General features: G+C 38.6%; 1 protein-coding gene across 3 annotated transcripts in view; it reads right to left on the bottom strand.

Moving 5' to 3' along the window:
- Positions 1 to 1,046: 1,046 nt before the first annotated feature.
- Positions 1,047 to 19,584, bottom strand: part of LARP4B (La ribonucleoprotein 4B) — a 56,030-nt gene continuing 37,492 nt past the window's right edge. Inside the window, exons 8-16 of one of the 3 annotated variants that reach the window (XM_030969216.1) lie at positions 19,439 to 19,492; positions 18,894 to 19,103; positions 15,823 to 15,929; positions 15,087 to 15,224; positions 13,623 to 13,668; positions 10,452 to 10,616; positions 6,428 to 6,549; positions 5,696 to 5,807; positions 1,047 to 5,151 (exon numbers count right to left, since the gene is read on the bottom strand). In XM_030969216.1, coding sequence (XP_030825076.1) covers positions 4,870 to 5,151; positions 5,696 to 5,807; positions 6,428 to 6,549; positions 10,452 to 10,616; positions 13,623 to 13,668; positions 15,087 to 15,224; positions 15,823 to 15,929; positions 18,894 to 19,103; positions 19,439 to 19,492 — 1,236 coding nt within the window. In that variant the 3' untranslated portion in view covers positions 1,047 to 4,869. Of the gene's footprint in view, positions 5,152 to 5,695; positions 5,808 to 6,427; positions 6,550 to 10,451; positions 10,617 to 13,622; positions 13,669 to 15,086; positions 15,342 to 15,822; positions 15,930 to 18,893; positions 19,104 to 19,438; positions 19,493 to 19,584 lie in introns of all 3 variants that reach the window. The other 2 variants (XM_030969206.1, XM_030969223.1) reach the window with 2 other exon arrangements.

Consider the following 19,584-nt stretch of genomic DNA (forward strand, 5'->3'; position numbering starts at 1 on the left):
AAAAGCATATTAGAAACCTTCAAACTTCATGAAATCTTATTTTCTAAAGAAGCCTTAGGATGAAAGCATAATGAATCCGTTTCTGTGACAGTAAGTAACCTCTGGATGCTCAAATTGCACATAATTTTCTACATTCACTGTTTCTCATCAAGCCCAAGAGGACACAAAACCATGTGTTTAGCATGAACATTGCTGCAGTCACCACTGAACATCACCTTTTATTGAGGAAAATCAGCACAAAGGGGACACTGCCCAGTCTTGTGGTGCAAACAAATAGATCCCCAATTTCTGTCAGAGCCAGGGTGGTCCTCCACAGCCACATTAGAATCATGGCAACATTGCTGACAAATTTCCACGCTTTTTTTACACATTAAGTGGTAGAAAACTTTGTCCCAAGGGCAGAACAGGACACTCCATGTTCAAGTGAAAACTGGTTGCCTTCAACTACTTGTAGCCCAGGTCATCACCAAAGCCCAATGGTTTAAGTAAATTTTCCAGCCTGGAGATGCTCACAGTGCCCAATGCAGGCTGGTATTCCTGTGTCAGATTACTTTGCTGAGCAGACAGTAGTAAGGAAATAGAAGCAATAACAGTCTAACCTGTCCAGGAGCTTTACAAAACCATCAGCATGAGGAATAATACCACAGTACTTCCCAAGATGCATATAAACCACAGCAATTGTTAATATTTCTATGCTTACATCTATTGTTATAATTGGTCAGATATAGCTGTCTAAGAGAAAAACCTCAACAAAACAAAACAAAAAAAGGGGGGTGGTGTTTGAATTATTTCCAAAATATTCTTTTATGCAGACAGAATATCCCAGAAGCTCTTCTTTCCTAGGTGCAAGACCTTCTTCGAGAAGAACTTTTAAGATCAGCTAAAACCAAAAATAACCCCAAGACATCTCCAGATTCAAATGCCATGCAACCAAAGCACCAACCCAAACATTAAAATCCATATTTAGGACCAAACCAATACCTTATCTAATAAATTGATGAAATCAATGAATAGAACCTTCAGTAAACAACACATCAGCTTTTGTGTTTGCTTTAAAAAGTTAACCAGTCACAGTTACCTAATACAGAAAGATACTGCAGCCTTCAGAGATATATCACAGAGGTTCTTGCTGCTGATATAGAGCCTTAGGTGATGGTTACAGGAGCTGTGTTGAACAGGAAAGCAAAAGGGGTTTTTTTCCCAAAATTAGAAATATACAATTTCCAAAAATGGGAGCACAAGACAAAAGGTAATGAAAAATACTGCTGAAGAAATGTTTAATTAAAAAAATCAGGAATTCAACAGTGCCTAAATCTTTATTTTTCATAACCTACATATTTTTTTTCAAATTAGACAGTTTTACATTTTTATGACACAAAAGGAAACTTAAATTACTGATAGTTTACATGTAAGCTTGATTCCAGTCTTAATGGAAGAAGAACAAAAACAAAAACCCTCAAAAAGGCTCCCATATTACACTTCTATTTCGTGAATTGGCAGCTGTTAGGTGTCCTCAGAAATCTTGGATTGTCTGCTGCTATTAGTGTAATAGGTTCCAAAGCACAAAACCCCTACCTGTAGCTGAAGGAGATACAGAGATAGGTGTGCACCATTACAGTCAGCTGTTGCTCCTGATACACTGCCCCATGCTCCAAGGGCCCTTCCAAGCCAAGGGCTCAAGGCTTTAAAGGACAAGGCAGCAACATGAAAAATTTGCCACTGCTCACAGGTTTCTAAGTGACAGTGTCACGGGGCAGGACTGATCTGAAATGACACTCAGTTTTGAAAGCAATCTTTTTTTTTAAATTCCTGGAAGAACCTCAGATTCCATTTTGACTTGTTTTCAAAATGAAAAGCATCACCACGCAGTTCTAACAGGGTAAAATGCCAATTTTAATTACTGGATCCCTGAACCTTGAGCTCAGCTACTGCTTTTGGGAGATTTTTAATTTTAAAAGCTGTGTTTTAATCCCTCTCTGTATCATAGCAACAGTCTGCATGCAACTTCACAACTCTACTCCGAAAACTCCATTTTGTCACTGAGTGGGGGTGGGGAGAAATAAATCTCAAAGCAAAATACAGTAAGGAGAAGTTGTATTGTATATTACACAGCGATTTGGCGTGTCACTTTTTTTTTTTAAAAAAAAAAGCTATAAAACCACATCAGAGGAAGGTTTAAACTTTAGATGCAACAGACTGTTGCTGGGTAAGCAGTAATTACAGTGTATTGACCTATCACAAATGGCAGCAGAATACATTAGAACAGCACAACACATCCCACTGGTCTCAACAGATCACCTGGGGCACCGGCTGAGCACCAGCACGAGCCGCTCACAGGCGCTGGAAGGGACCGCTGGCCGCTGTCTGCAGCTGGTAAAGCCTTTCACTTGCAGCAGACAAACAAAATGAGTCATACAGCTGGCCTAAACCATACACAAATCTAGCTACCGCTTTCACTGCCGCTGGGGAAAGGAGAAGGGGATAAAAATCCAATGACAGAAGGAGTTGAGCAGTTTTGGTGATGGTGTTGGGGTCCTATCTCCTCCCTCAGCATTCACAAAGTGCGCTTTTGAAACAGGAAAAATCAACAGACTCCACGTGCCCTATTTTTGACCAATTCTGCAGCATACAACAGGCTGGATTTACAATGCCAACTAGTTACCAATTGATGCTTGCAATCGGAAATTTATCAGGAGTCAACTTCTATAGTTACTTTACAGTTCTATGAACCATGCATTGATACTCTTGAAAGCAGACAAGTAAGCTTCAGTGTATATTTTTGCAGCAGTCAAGTTTTTCCCCAATTAGACTTGATTTTTTATTAATGACTTAAAAATTACAGTTTGACTGCTGAAATTCATTATTTACATTGCAGAACACTTTTGAATTGTTAAATTGTTTGGTTTTAAAGGGACTTTAGGAAAATATTTGAGGGCTTTCAAATAAGACTTTCGTTCCATTTCCCTTTTGCAGTGAAGAGGCAGAGTCAGTTCAACACACCAGAATAAAATAAGAAAAAGAAAAAACAACAAATTAAAGTAATATTCAAACCACAACATTTAGTTTATCTACATCCAGCTCAACAGCAACATTTATAATATCAATAATTTTTATCAGATTTTTTTCTTTAGGGTACCTTTTTATATGTTCTGATTATTTACAACTGTACAAGCAAAGCACACACTTCCAAGTGCACATATTTAATACAGTATTGACTATTTGCATTTACAGGTTTTTCAACAATCTGAAAAAGATCAACTGTTTAAGATCTTTAAGGTATATTACAAAAAACTGCTGCTAGTTCCTGTACTACAGTATGTTTACCCAGTAAGACCAGTGACAATAGATACATACTGTAACTGAGTAATTCTGTATGCCATTCATGCTAACCCTCCACGGGGTCAGACCTCATTAACTCTAAACTGTCTTGTACAAAAGTTAAGGCAAAGTCATTTTCAAGTTTAAATAAAATTCAAGTCTTTAAATATTGGATGGAAATAATTCTTTAAAAAAATCAGTTGTTTAAATAAACATTTTTGTGGAATAAACTGTACTGTCATAGTCAGCAGGAATGAGTTTTGTCTGAACTTCCTGCAGTTTAAACACTTAAAGAAAAGCTTTAGGCATTTTAAAACAAAAATAATTTATATTCAACTTTATTAGAAACTTGCTAATTTAGTGCATCCTTGTCCTTCAGAAAGCGCATCACTTCTAAAGTAAATAAGTGTGAGAAACCTCATCCCAGAGGTAAATATCAGGGATCTCTTCCTCCACCACACAAAACAAACACCATTATCTCACGGCTTGAAAAATTTAAATCCGTATGCCAATGCTCGTAGTTACAGGAAGATGTCAACACAAGGCTGACTAAGATATGAACTCTTTCAAAGAGCACTTGGGGCAGAGTTTTAAAAAAAGTCTACACAGAGCACAGGGGTAACCAGAATATACAGCGCTGACTCAGTTAACTCCCTTACAAGCACAGGGAAGCTAAGGTTATCACAAGAAGGCTACTCTGCTTTCTCCTGATAACATCCACTAACAGGCTTCACCACCATAGAAGCTCACAGACTTGATTCTTTCTATTCACAATGTGCTTTGTATTTGCAAATTATAACATCAGTTTTATTCTGGAGTGAGAAGATGGTTACTTGCTTGCAGTAAGTCAAAAAAGGAAATATTTCAGAAAGACTGCTATATGGTGCCCTGTAGAATTCATTTTGTGTGTGCAAAACATCAAAAAAAGATTAAGTTTTTAAAAATGCTAGAAACAGCTACTCATTTAACCTAAAAGTGCAAGTTTGTTTGCTGACACTTAGTACAGCAGCCCAATAAAAAAAAAATCTTCAAGGTCACATACTAATTTTTAAAATATATCTACTTTCTTGCACTCTACACACTAGCTGCCGTTATCAGTCTTTTGGACACTAATTTAGATATGTACCTGCAGACCAGTTTATTAAAAATATTGCAGCAGCATGTTTCTGCTTAACAGTTTAGAAAAAACTCACTATACAGAGCTTGCACTCACACAGCCACAGAGAGGCTTAATAAAAAGTTGTTTTTTTAAAGACAAATATTTTACACCTTGGAAAAAGAAAAAAAAAAATCACACTAAGCTTCACCTCCAATTAAGCACCAATCTAAATGTAAGGTTTAGAACAACTATCCAGAAATACCCAGAAAAATAGAATGCTTGTTCAAGAGGGGGAAAAAGTATTTCACAAAAAAATAACTTGCAGGCATTGTTACATGCCTTGTATCACTGCAAGCTCCTAACCAGCAACTCATTCTCAGATATCTTAGTGGGAACATGGGTTTAATTTGTGGGAAACAGACCTCTTCTCAAATCCCTCCCAGGTGTTATTTTCACTGAGGAGATTTTGGAGGGGTACTCTGTTCTTTATTTAAGCGTTTGCCAACGGCTGGAGGGGACGATCTGCGTCCTGACTGTCTTCTCTGGTCTTTGGGTTGTCCAGGATGTGACTTTGCAGGAGGAGGTTCTCTGTTTTTCTCTATTGTTTCTGTGGGCTTTTTTTCTTCTTTCCCACATGCTACAGTGTTTGGCTTCTGTTCTTTCTGGGGTTGCAATGTAGGAGGATCCTTGGTTGTTCTCTGGCAAATTTCCGCATAACTAGGTTTTCGCAGTTCCTGGGAAATCAGAAACAAACAGGACAGAGTTAAAGCATCTTGAGGAGAAAAAAAACCCAAAACTTTTAAGAACAGAAAAGGGTGAAGTCCTGTCCCAATAGACTGCTACACTAAAATATGCAGATGAGGGTCTGAGTATGAAGTTTACAAAAGCTGCATAGACAATAAAGCTGAAGAACAGGTAAAATGTAAAACAGCATGCCAGAAAAATGGGGTACTGGCACAGGGCAAAATACTTCCCCTTCAAACTCTAAACCAGCTGAAACACAATGAATACTTTGGTTTCAATATCAACATATGTATTAATACTTCTACCTCAAAGATACTTCCCAAGAAAAAGATTCAGATAAGGAGATCTCTTTTGCACTGTTAATTGCATAATTCTATCATGCAAGTAATCATTAAGCCAAACAAGCAAATTTTAAGCTGCTGGACTAATTCTAGGATGCTGGGCTCACATGATTAGGCAACATGGGGTAGAAATAAATATTCTGTTAAATGCAAACTGGATCATTAAGAAAAAGTGAATAATAAGGTCACTTACTATGGCAGCCCCATTGACTTGTACCGATTTACATGCAGTACTCAGAGTGGAAGAAGAAAGTCTTTCTGTACTCTGTGTCTCTCTCTGCTGTTTATCCACAACTTTGGGGTCCCTGTAATCACCCAGCAGGAAGCAAGGCTCGTGAAAAGTGAAACTTCAGGATAGATGAACAGTTTAATAATAGCTCTAAAAAGTTTGACTATGACTGCAAGTAGTTACAGCTATAATTTGCCTAGCACATGATGACTAGCATTGCATTAAAAAACACTATCAAAAATAGAAAAATATATTCCTGTGCAATGTGACACTACCTCTAATTTGTCATGTTCTAATAGCATTTAGTTATTCAGCTATTTGATTTGCACGTTCCAAATAAAGTGTTACCAAAAAACTTTTTTTATGGTATGGACATCAGTACTGCCCACAGGGCCATGGGTTTACTCTCTGTGTTTCAAAGCTATCTAAATACAAGACAGCAAGGTATTCATTAAACTTCTACTCACAGAAACTAAACCACAACACTAAATTTTCTTCTGCTAAATGACTACTATGATTGAATCACTATTATGATATTGTTCAGAAATTAAGCTGTATTGCCTTTACTACAAGTACAACAAAATATTACTTCTTTCATTGATTAAAATTTTAATAGCTATTTACATTGTTCTGCCTGATGAAAATGCAAATGTGATGCAGAGCAGACTAATTATACCCATGTAATTAAGTGCTTACTCAGTAGGCTGGGGAGGCGAAGGAGACCTTTCTAAGGTCCTGGGCAATGTAGAAGAAACTGGTAACGGCTCTCGAGGAATTCCTGATGGAATAGTGTTTGTACTTGCATCCACATTAATGTTCTGAAGGAGGAAAAAAGGCACAGAAAGACAATGAAAATATCCAATTAATATGGTCTGCCCGAAAATTAGCACAACCAGGAAACACTTCATAGTTTGATTTATACTGGTAAATTGACTATAGGAAGGTACAGAAGGAGCCAATATACATATTGTAATGAACATGTTATTGTTTCCTTTACATTTATTTAGAAACAGACAGATAACACACTGGGGTTATTTCCAAAGAAGTTAGAAGCTTCAGGTCCCTTTGGGACATATCTGAATGACAAAATCACTTTGAATCATTGAGGTTAGAGAAGACCTTTAATCAATCATCACCTTGTTAACTAGACCACAGCACTAAGTGCCACATCTGGTCATTTCTTGACCACTTCCTAGGGTGGTGACTCCATCACTTCTCTGGGAGGCATGTTCCAACACTTAACTTGCCTTACAGTAAAAAAAATTTTCCTGACTTTCAACCTAAACCTCCCCTGGCACAGCTTGAGGCCATTTCCTCTTGTTCTGTCACTGGTTGCCTGGGAAAAGAGACCAAGCCCCACCTGGCTACAGCCTCTGTGCAGGCAGTTGTAAGGAGTGATAAGGTCTCCTTTGAGCCTCCTTTCCTCCAAGTTACACAACCCCAGTTCCCTCAGCTGTTCCTCATAACTTGTGCTCCAGACCTTTCACCAGCTTTGCTGCTCTTCTCTGGACACCCTCCAGCACCTCAATGTCCTTCTTTTATTGGGGGCCCAAAACTGAACACAGGATTCCAGGTGCAGCCTCACCAGTGCCCAGGACAGAGGGACAATCACTGCCCTCGTCCTGCTGGCCACACCATTTCTGATACAGGCCAGGATGCCTTTGGCTTTCTTGGCCACCTGGGCACACCTGGCTCATGTTCAGCTGCTGTCACCCAGCACCCCCAGGTCCTTTCCCCACAGGGCCACTTTCCAGCCACCCTGTCCCCAGCCTGTAGCACTGCCTGGGGTTGCTGTGACCCAAATGCAGGACCCAGCACTTGGCTTTATTGAAGGTCACACAACTGGCCTCAGCCCATCAATCCAGCCTGTCCAGACCCCTCTGCAGACCCTTCCCTTCCTGCCCTCCAGAACATCAGCACTACTGCCCAACTTAGTGCTGTCTGTGAACTTACTGAGTGTGCCCTCAATCCCCTGTCCAGATGACCAATGAGGTTATTAAACCAGACTGGTCCCAGTACTGAGCCCTGGGGAATACCACTATTGACTGGACTTCTTTCCACCTGGAAATTCTGCACCTGCTGGTGACAAAGCAGGCTTTGCACCTGTAGACATAACCACATGCAGCCTACGAAGACAAAAGTCTCCTAGTGCTGAGCACTAAGAACTGTCTTCTTCAAAGCTCTAATTCTGTATTGTCCCAATATAATGATGTGTTACCAAGCAAAGGCTTTTTCTATAGCCCTCAAAAGATTCTGCTAGTGCCAAGTGATACTGTACTTCCAGATAAATGCCAAATAGGTTCAAGATGCATAATTACTTTAAATGGTCACAAAATAAGAAAAGACAAATTAGTATCCTGAAAAACATGTATCTCTCATTTATAACCATTTTGTTTGTTTTAAAGGGTGCTATGCTCTTCGTATTGCTTCTGACCTGTCTCATCCTAAAAACTTTGAACCCCAATGAGATTCTGGTATGCAGAAGGGGAAGCAATGGGAGAACACAAGCTCAGAAAGAATAAGATAACTCTCCTTTTCCCTCAGCCAAGTCACCATTTAAAAGGGCATAACCCTAAGACTCCTATGGTTGCTGTTATAAAAGAAAATGGTATTTGATGGCACTGTTTTAAAATCAGGCAGCAGTAGATATAAGCCTAGTTTGATTCAAAGTAAAAGACTGCAAAAGGTGGATGTTTAGAAATAACAGCTTTTATAGTTTTATTCACTGTAATAGTGTGTGCAAAGGCTTGAAATTGCAAGCTGCTGAGCATTCTGGACCCAAGTGCATCAGAACTTGTAGGTACATGGTTAAGTGTGAACAGCTTCAAGTCAAGCAGACATGCAAGAACTTTTCCTTGCCAAAACACTCAGCCTTGATCTGACAGTGCTGCACTTCTTAGTTATAAAATGTGGGATGATTATTACCTGCCATTTCCCAGAGCTACTTCTAGAAGAGCATCACTAAGCAAAGAGCATAAAGATACAATGCAAGATACAGTTGCATAACAACTGCTGGAAATTACAGACCTTTAGTCCCCTCAGCTCCCATACATCGGACTCGCCCATCTATATGAAACAAGGGAAGCACTGTGTAACTCTACTTCAGTGCTTTGTAACACCACATCAAGTGACATGAAAAAACATTGAGATCAAGGTGAAAAGCAGCCTGTATACATTGGCAAGACTGATGTTAGCTCAAACAGCTTTGTAGCAGAACACAATTGTTTTTTGGAGCCAGCTGCTGTTATCTTACTCTTTACTTAAATGCCAACAAGGGAAGGCAGCATAATCCCTTTTTCCCATACAATGGTACAGAGTAACTCCTGTATGCTGCAAAATGAAACTGGTAAATTGAAGGATGCTTTTTAATGTGACAGCGCACTGCAAGTATCATAAAGCCTAAGTGCCTGACTGATATGAAGACTGCCTCTACAGGAGAGCAGTCTAAGTTCTTTACCATAAGTACAAAGCAAGTACTAGATCGGTAATGGGGGAACAAAGGGTTTTCAGCTGCAGCACTAAAAGCAAGTGCTGGAATTGTATTTAAAACCTGAAATACCACAGTCAAAAACCACTTCATAAGTAACAGAGGTAAAATACTTCACAACTAATAGATCTTAGCCAAGAACAGTCTACCATGTGTAGTACTGGCTGACAGTAAGTTAAACACTGTTTTTACCATGGCTCTGAACTGCACAGTCCCCCTAAATGCAATCCTGGAACACAGCAGCCCCTCCTATCACTTACAGCACACAGAGTAGATGGGCTCTCTGTACAGTCACTGCCTCGGGGGCAGGCTGCCCTGCTTCTTCCCCCTTTCTTTACCAACCCCTGACACATGGGCACCAAAGAAAGCATTCTAAACCCAGCTTATTGCAGGAGAAGACACCAGAGATTGTGGTGGTTCACCATGTCACTTTGCACTGCTAATCCAGGGCTTAACTTCTTCAGTTGTGGTACAGCTAGAAAAACACAAGTTACATTTGAGCTATCAAAAAAAAACAGTACAGACTTTCACAGCCCAGAGAATTCCACACTGCAGAGGGTTATTTGAGTTTTCCTGGAGAAGAACATATTGTCACTCACAGATGGCATGGCAGAGACAGTTCTAAGAATGAAATCTATGAAAAACTACTGAACATTAATTTTCAACTGCATCTCTACTACATCTATACAGCAGTGGTTGCCAAGTTATTCTGGTGGTTTTTTATCTTTCTGAGCAATTTGACAAGACAACACTGGGATCCAGCTGGTTTTGGTAGCAGTTCTTGTTCCAGCTATGATGCCTAGTGTACTGAGATTATGTAGGCAGCTTCTTTATTTTGGTGCTTAGAAGTTTGTCACTTGAAAGTGTTTTATATAAAACTCAGAAGCCTTACTTTCAAGCAGGAGGGAAAATGTATCACATATTTTTCACCTGAGTCTATCAAAAAGCCTGAGGCAGTGATGTACAGCAAAGAGCACATTTTCTTATCTCTGCTATTAACATCTACTTATTAAACTGGTGCCCATATTCCACACCATTTCAAAGAGAATACCCAACAAATTCTAAGATATAAGTGAAGAAGGCAGCAGCACATCATTTGACAGCTCTTTTTAAAGAACATTTCTTACAACCCATGTAAACCCATAAGTTTTTCCATGTATAGACCACCAAATCAGAAAACAAGAGGTATGCAATTCTTTGATTTCCCAACCAAAATGAACATCCACTACTCACTCTTTCTTTTGATGTTCCTATTACCACACTGGACAGTCTGTTTTCAAACAGGTCTTCAGTCTTTAAATTGCCAGCAGCCCCAGGTAATGGAGGAAAGCTAGATAAACCCAATTCAAAGCTGGGAGATGGAGGTTTTGGGGGTGGTGGAGACTGTGTTTGGCCTCTCTGAAACAGAAACACCATGTTGGGGTTACTGCACTAGATGACAGAAAAGATATGCAGCTCTAAACTGTATTTTGCACTTGATTTGTATCAGCAAACCCTTGGAGAAGGCTCCCCCATCTCATCTCCCAAAAAACCCATAGAGTACCGAGGAATAGATGCTTTCATTTTCCACTGTTGCCCTTAAAATATTTAATTATTATTTAAATGTCATGGTATATGCATCAGCTTTAGGGACACTGACACAATAAGAAGTTTTCTCACTGACTCTTTGTTGAGGACAGACACACAGAAAGGAAAACAGACTGGTTTATGTCTCATGATATGGTAAAAATATAATGCCCATTTATGTACAGTCAGTAACATCCCAAATAAAAAGACAGAAGTCAACAAGAATCTTATTTTCAGATACATGAAGAAAGGGCAAGACAGCATGCCTTGTATGTAGTACAGACAATAACAATTTATATCTAATTAGTATTAATCTATATTGTCACTGTGTAAAAATAGAAAGGTAAGAGTCAAAACTATTTTTGAAACAGAGACTTTAACTAAATCTACGAAGAAAACCAATGTCTCAAGCAAAACAACCACCTGTGTGTTAAATGCAACTATTTTGCACCACAGACAGCAGTTCAGGAGTTAAAAGTACCATGGTTTAAGATCACTTGTGAGAACTGCTGGTAAGGATTTGTAAGTTATTTCATATTTACACAGGAAAAATAAAACTCCTTTGTAATACACTGTAACTGAAGTTACCAATTAACTTCACCTACATCATGTAAACAAAGAAGTTTTTCTTCAAAGAACTGTTTCTTGACTGTGCTGAGGCCTGTGCTAAGATGATCTCTGCTGCAAAATACCAAATGCAAACCAATCTCTGAAACTGCTCCTATTTTGAAAAGGAAAACTCAAGTATATAGTCAAGATGGTGTGAATGTGAGAACAATGCTTCTGAACAAAAAGAACAAAGATATAAGACTACTTTTGAGGTCTTTTCACAAACTACATGCAATGTCCAAAGAATTGTGTGCCAAAAGGGAAGAAGGGAAAGAAAAAATACAGAAGCAAGAACAACTGCAACTCCAATCACTGCTCCTGACCCAGCATTACCCCCTGGAAGAATGCTACAGCAATGGAGACTGCAGATCTCAAAAATTGAAGTCAGATGACCAGTCAAAGGTCAGGGAAAGAGACTACACTAATCCAGCTCAAACTACAAGAGGAACAACTTGAATTTTTTAAAGTCATTCTTCAAATCACAGCACTTATTCTTCTTAAAGGGGACTGCAGTTCTGCAATAGCAAATGCTTTTATGTTACATTTTAAGTTACACAGTTGAATCCTAAAACCTTCAAAATATTAAGAGTGGATTAACATCTAAAATTAGCTAGATAAGGGAGGACTTCAATGAGTTTTAAGCCAACTGCATAAAATTTCTCAAGCTAACCTCTTGTAGTTTCAGTACTTGGCTAATGTCTACAGCCTCAGAAAAAATCTGATCAAAAAGTTTCATGCTCTTTTCATGCAAACATGCATACAACTCTCTGTTTTTTTCCTTTCAAAAGAAAAATCTTCTAAAGAAGTCATTACTCCATTCAAATATACCAGTTTTAGTGGTGTCCTATGTACATTATCTAATTGCTACAGCATTACACAAGAAATAGGATACTGGATTCAATTATTTCCACAGTCTAAAGGGAAAACTTTAATTTTTTAGTTCCAAGTACACTTCCTTACAGTCCTGGGTGTGCAGCAGCTCTCACCTCTGCTGAAGGTGCAGCACTGGACAATACAGATTAAAGATTCTTGGCCCAGAAGAGACTGGAAGGAACCTGGTTGCACAGGCTACAATTACAGCCTGGTGCTGACAGAAGGGAACCATGGGTCTCCAAAGAACTCACATCTACCAGTTTTTACATTCTAAGTTCAAATAATCTTTGCAGTCAGCTCTGTCAGAAGTGCTGCTCTGCTCCGGGAGATGTCCAAGGTAATCCTTTCACTCCAGTCACTCACACCTAACCTGTACCACTTCCTTGTTCTTTTAAATATAGAAAAAAGTCAATAGGAAAACTTCACTCTAAAAATTCAAGCAGCTTTGAAAGGGCAAAAGGAACAAGTACTGGGAATCCTACAGGCAATCTAGACTCACTGCCTCTGGGAAGTTTGATGACAACTAAAAGCAATCAAAAGGAAGGAATCACTTACTAAACTTTCCTGCTCCTTTACCCTAGTTCACTCAGGCCAATCAACAGCAGGAGCCACAAACACTTGTATGCAGTGATTCCTCACCTTTAGGGAAGTGTTATGGCTTATGCAGTAGTGTTACTTTACAAATGAAACATGAATAAGGAAATAACCTGGTTCAACTTCATGAATATGCCCCGTGTGGCAAAAATTAATTGCAAAGAAATTACTGGTTTTATCACACCAAACCTTAAATCCTACGAAAACATATTTTTCTCTTCTACACTTAGTGCAGCCTTTTCATGTATCAAGTCTACTTTGGTATTAACCTTGAATTTCAGTTTCCCAAAACCACAGTATTTTAATAGTGTTAGCATACCCTTACCTGGTGGCACTTGAGGAGGCATTTAAGAAAATGAACTGACCACTTCATAACAAATATTTTTGCTACACATTATGCCACAAGGATCTATATAATGTTCTTCACTGTCACCATGATTGATAATGAAGTATTGAGTGTTTTGAACTTTGGCTGTCTAGCCATTCCTGAATGTGAACACTGGCATGTTGGCAAAAACTGAGATGGAAATTTTTTGCTACTGTAAAAGTAATTTTAACTTTTCCCTGACTTCTGCATTAATGGAAAATCTCTGATACCCAAATGCAGTAAACTCATGAGACTAACGAGCTGTTGTCCTTAATCAACTGTGATATACAACTGCTTCTGCAGTAACTTACATCCCCTGCTACTCCATGTAATATCCACACTCTTGCCTTGTTACCCTGCTTTTATTAGAGACAAATAAGATCAGGAACACTCACTGTAAACTTGTCCTCCCTTTTCTTTCGGTAGCCATATGAGTTTTTCCTAAGGGAAAGAATGCAGATATGAGAACCTTGCCTATAAATGGATGGAAAGCAGTTAATGAAAACAGGAGAAATTAATTCCAATTGCTATTTCATCCATCTTCATTCTACACAGGTTATCCAGGTATGTTTTAGGGAAAAATTCCTAGCAAGCTATCCTTAAAATAAAGGGATACATCGTATGCAAGTTGGGGTAAGAATAAACTGGTTACAAGTAATTCCTGTCTTAAAAGCATCTCAGTAGAGATTATATATAAGGATTAGACAAAATGTTACAGTATATAAATAAGGAGGGTCAAGAATTTTTGTATACCAATGTAACTTCTCAAATACAGCTAACTATTTTCAATCCAGGGAAGGCTCCTTCAAAACATTTTTAGCACTTTAACCCCAGCCCTGCTTCAGGTAAAGCCCTTCCAAGCAGCACAGTAAAATTTGAAGTGCATTCTAATTCAGTTTCAATACATTTTCTAAGTTAATTTGACTTTTATTATTCTAAATGTATTCAATACTGAAACATCAAAATAATATCATTTTAAGTAGTGACTATTGCTGCACATTTTTGTAGTCTATAGTCTGAGCAATCTTGTTTCCTGAGTTGTTAATCATACTTTCATCCATTAGTTATAACACAATTTGGTAAATTAGATTTAGAAAAGTATTACAACCCTTGCACAAAATACCCATTTAATTTTGCAATGATACAAGTCTGAAATAGGATCATCTGCAAAACACTTATCTTCCAATTTAGGAAGTCACTCAAAATGTGATTTACTTGGAGTCATAAATACAACCATTATCAAAGCTGCACAATACTTTTATGAAGCACTTATTAGAACTGTATTTATAAATATGCTAATTTTCAGCTCCCCAGGTAGCTGGTTCTGGTTTTTGTTAGGTTGCTTTTAAAATAACATAACAATAGTTTCCTTAGTTGCCTGTATCAGTTTTTCCTCCCTCCATACCAATCCATCATCTTTGCTGTTATGTATGCCCAGTTTGGTCAAAATTCTGATCCTTCAACTGAAAAAGTGAAGAATGAGCACTGCTAACACGCATTCAGGTGTATAATCTGCAATGCTGAACAATGGAATTGGGCAGAACTTCTTCAATAAAGTCAAACAAATAATATACAAAAACTTTCTTGCACCAGATGAAGAAAGGACAGAAGATTAGATCTTATAGATCTAAATAGCTCATCGGTTGCCAATAATGATTTTCATCTGGTAGGGAAGCATGCAAGTCTGCTTTGCCTTAGTTGTGTATCTGTGACGTACTTTGCGAAATTTTAGGTTTGAGGAGAGAGTCTGAGTTTAAAGCAGCATTGAGAACAGTAACAATACCACACTTCCACTAAACAGAGCAGTTTAGAAGCAGCAGCACTTGGCTGTTCAGAGGACAACCAAGAAGCACACTCACCTTCCCCTCCCTAATCCAGGGGACGAGTCAAGGCTGGTCTGTTCCATCCTCCCAGTTCCCACTTCCCTCTTGGTGTAGCTGGTGGTGGCACTCTGCACCCGTGTCCTGCTTTGGCCCGGCTGCCGCGTCTGTGGACTCCTGACGCCATTGATTAAACGATCAGCAGAAAAGTTGAATATTGTAGGACTGTCTAGAAGCCCAGGTCCCCTTTCTGCACTGGGTATTGTATGGCGTATATGTGACTTGCTAGGATTCCTATAAATTCAAAAGTCATTTCAACATACGCGCACTAGCAGAGACCTTCTGAGGCCTAAGCCTGTTCACAGAATTCAGAAGCAGCAAGATCTTCACTCCTTTATCACTTATTTCAGTTATAAGAATGATCAACATTCGTTGTAACAGGTCATGTGAATTATCAAAATGAACTTTTCCCTGTTTTCAACTAGAGCTTTGCTATATGAATAATCCTGCTGACAACATGTCATCTCCCAGAATATTTCAGCTGAATACCCTAAATCACAGAACAGACAAGTTCTCAGCTTTCAGACTGTCCATTTACATTTCGAAACACTACATCCATTAACATCAGGAGTACCATCTGCCCTTTGGCCCCTCCTTTGGCACCAGGTTTAGTTTCACAAGTATTCTCAAGTTAGCTAGTGTTATTAAAATAAGCAGATGAAAACCCCATGTGCCAGATAATACAAGAGTATTGTTAAAAGATAGATGAACTTGCCTGTTCCTGGGAGGATATTGTCGGAGTGTTGTCAGTGGAGAAGCAGCAGGCTTGAAGGTTGGAGATGTGAACCCATTGATAAATCCAGTATTTGGAAATGGTGTTACCTAAAAAAAGGTATTGCATGTTCAGCATTATAAACAAACTGAGTATTACTTTTCTTAACCCCATATTTTATGTCATTCTGTGCAGGACAGCACTCAAAAGATTGTCTCAAACAGCAATAGAGCATCTGTCTAGTGCCTTGTAGCTGACTTACAAAATTTCTGGAAAAACCCCAAGCTTCTGTTTTTCTGAGAAGCCAGCCACCACACATATTCAACTTATGACAGTTCAAGAGGATTGAAAAACATCAAGCCAAAATTCTTGGCTGTAAGGTAAACAGCTCTCCTCCTCTTTCACACCATACTACACATGGCTTTGGAGTACCAAGATAGTTCTTTGTCAGAGCCTCCAATCTACATGGCCTGTAACTGTTTCTCTTATAATTGTACATGATTTCCTCCCTTAAAAAACCCCAACAACTTCCTTTTAGTTCCTCATTCTACTTCCATGTGACATCTAAATAAAGCCTAGAGAATAAGTGGATGTTAAGTGATGCTTTTCAGATCTTACCACCTTATTCTACATGTGAAAAACTGTCTTCTTGTCTGAAGAAACAACATTAGCAAAACATTTTCTGGGGTGGGTGCATACTAACGTCTTGCAGATGCCTCAAAACCTGAAGCATGTTCAAAGTCATTTCTCCAACCTCACTAGCACACTTTTGTCTTTTTTATTTAAATGTGTGAGTTTCATTTAAGGAATGTTACTGTTAGCACCAGCAAATGCTTGCTTGTATTTTTCCCCTGAAAATAACTACAATGCAGAACAAAAAGATTCTTTCTGCATTCTATTAAGCTTTGAGAAACAGCTATGTTTAAGACCATTTGCTATAAAGGTACATTTAAACTTGAAAAAGGTTAAATCATAAATCTTGTGCAAGTTAAATCATTAATCAATGGAAAACAAAATTTAACACCAAAGCTGTCATATCAAACTACTGCTAGCCTAACCTAGCATGCATGACAGCAAATGCTCCCTCAGGCTTCACAAAAAGGCCATTAAAGAAGGCCTGTAAAAAAGCTCCTTGAGGAACAAAGTTTCATCAAAATAATGCTTTGCAGTATTTCTGGTTTAAGAGTTACAACATGAGTCCTGAAAAATTCCATCAAAGCTAGTAAGCAACCACTGAACCTGAAAAAATGAGAAGACACTGAACATATTAGGGACCCTAGCAATATTCAACTCTTCTTTCTTTATAATGACGTGTGAACCTTTTGGAGGAATTTTTTTTCCCTGTTTTCCAATAATACCAAAAGCATTCATAGAAGTCAACTGGTTAAAATATACTTTCTTTTCAATTTCTTTTTTTTTATTCCCAAACAGGAAAAACTAGATCTTTTCCTCAAATATAATTTAAGTACATGATGAAGAATGAAGTAGTTTTAAAATCCTGAGGACATGTGTTGCCATATTCAAGTTTCAGAACTAAAATGGTATTGCCCACATGACCAGAGTATTCAATCTCAAATTAGAGATGAGAGAGAGTAGAGTTTATGTTGAAGCAGAATAGAGAAACTTTGCTGTATTTTCACACAAGTCTCTACATGCAAACTGCAACCCTGTCTCATGAAAATTATTGCTGTGTCATGGTTCCTCATGGTCCCTGTTCTCCTCAAGTGATTTCTATTCAAATATAGCTCTTCCTACAAAAGAATCAAGAAACATCACGTTACAGTCATGTACATAAAATGCAGCTAACCAATGACAATACACTGCAGAACACTGAAAAGCAAAGCACAGAGAGTTGACTTCCTGTTTTGACTAAGAAAAGCTTGAGATCTTTAATGCTAGCAAACTCATCAAGTCTTCCCCAAAGGATAGGACTAGTAAACTTTCTTGGATACAGAAAGTTACAGGATAACATAAGGTAGATACACAGTATAATGTGTTTGAACCTGTGGCTTATTAACCATTGTCTTCCATACTATACCCACCCAGCTCCTTCAGTATCCCAGAGCAAGACTGTGCAACAGTCAGTATCAGTTTATCTACAGGCAGATTCACATTCATTGCTGCTTAACAAGACAGCTTTTTCCTGGAATAACACTGCTCACTGTGTTACCTTGTCTCTTCCACATTCTTCATCCCCCCAGAATGCCTCTCCCTGCAAGGCTTCTGGTTCCCTTCCCTGTGTGTGAAGTGTTTAACACACCAACTTTTTAATTAGCTGTGGTTCAGTACAGAGGATGTTTGCTCAAGTTTGTTCAACGACACTTTAATCCTCTGCCAAAAAAAACATCTAAAGAGCTTCTAATTTTGAGCATTGCTCCCCTCATTTCTTTGAGACACAAGAGGCATCTCCAGAGGGGAGAAAGAGGCTCCAGATAGGAAACCTGAGCCTTCCAGTCATTACAGGAAACTCTACGTATTTGTAGGGTAACAAAGGCCAGCTAAAAGGGGCCAAGGTAATTCTGATGAGTGTCACAATGCAGAAGACAGAAGCAGCATTGCAGGATACAATAGGTATTTCAGAGTATTTAAGGATTTATTGCTAACACCCTAGCTTCAAGCCTTACCAACAGCCCCTTTAAGAAAATAATTTAAAAAGCAATTTAAAAGTGATTTTTGCAATTAGCAAAAGCAATTTCACTTTTCATTGCCAAAAGAGATGTTACATTGCACAGAAAATATTCTGCTTTAAGAACATGCCAAACAGGGCAATTCAGCATGTTAACCTACAACCTAACTTCCTGTTAGAAGATCTTGGTATCTTGACAAGTCTTTACTAAGGAACTGCCTTAAAACCTAAAAGGTTTAAGAAGAGAATCACACTCCAGTCTGAGATCAGACACAATTTTCAAATAATCCATCTTGTACACCATGACAGGGATTCTGAAGGACTGGTTTTCAAGAAGAACCAGAATCTTAAACTCCCCTCCTCAGGATAGGTATGTTTCCTACACCACAATAAGAATATAGTATCAGCTTTGAAAAGAACACAACTGTTCCAGAATCAAGAGACTTACCAATGAAGGGTCAAGGTAGCTGTGTGTGGCTGACCAGGTCTGTGGGCCAATTAAGCTGTACAGTGGGAAGTGCTGCTGGGGACTGTATACAGGAGGGATGTAAAAGGATGTTGTGTAGCGCTGCTGCGTGTAGAGGTTCATATCCAGAGGTCTATATCCATTCTTTGGCAAAAATGTGTTTATAGCTATTGCCTTTGCTTTTATCCTTGCCTGCAAAGGAGATTAGATTATTTATTACAGTAGTCTTTCAAATTATATCAGGATGGTTCAAATTAGCAGCTCTCAAACTTTTACTGGACACTTATCAGTCACTGCAGAGACAGCAGGAATGCTCCCCTGCTGCCTGATGCTGGGCTGGATATACCACTGCCAGAAATGAGGAAGAGGAGAGCTGAAGTCATATATGCTACATTTCTAAACCCCCTCCAGGTCAAATAGCTGCTGAGATTGGACTACTTAAATTTATATTAGAAATCACAGTGAGCACCACAAAACCCAGAACATACACACACACCCCACCCCTAACATCATAAACCTCTATTTACCTTAATTGGTTTTCCTTGGAAAGTCTTCACTTCCTCTCTAAGGTACCTGTAAGCCTTTATAAAAAAGAAATTGTTAGATTTGTCAAATGTAATTTAAATAAAGGGAACTTAAGTTTTGACAGGCTAAGATTAACAATAATTCTTGG

This window comes from Camarhynchus parvulus, chromosome 2 (assembly GCF_901933205.1).
Source record: "Camarhynchus parvulus chromosome 2, STF_HiC, whole genome shotgun sequence".
NCBI classification, from domain to species: Eukaryota; Metazoa; Chordata; class Aves; order Passeriformes; family Thraupidae; genus Camarhynchus; species Camarhynchus parvulus.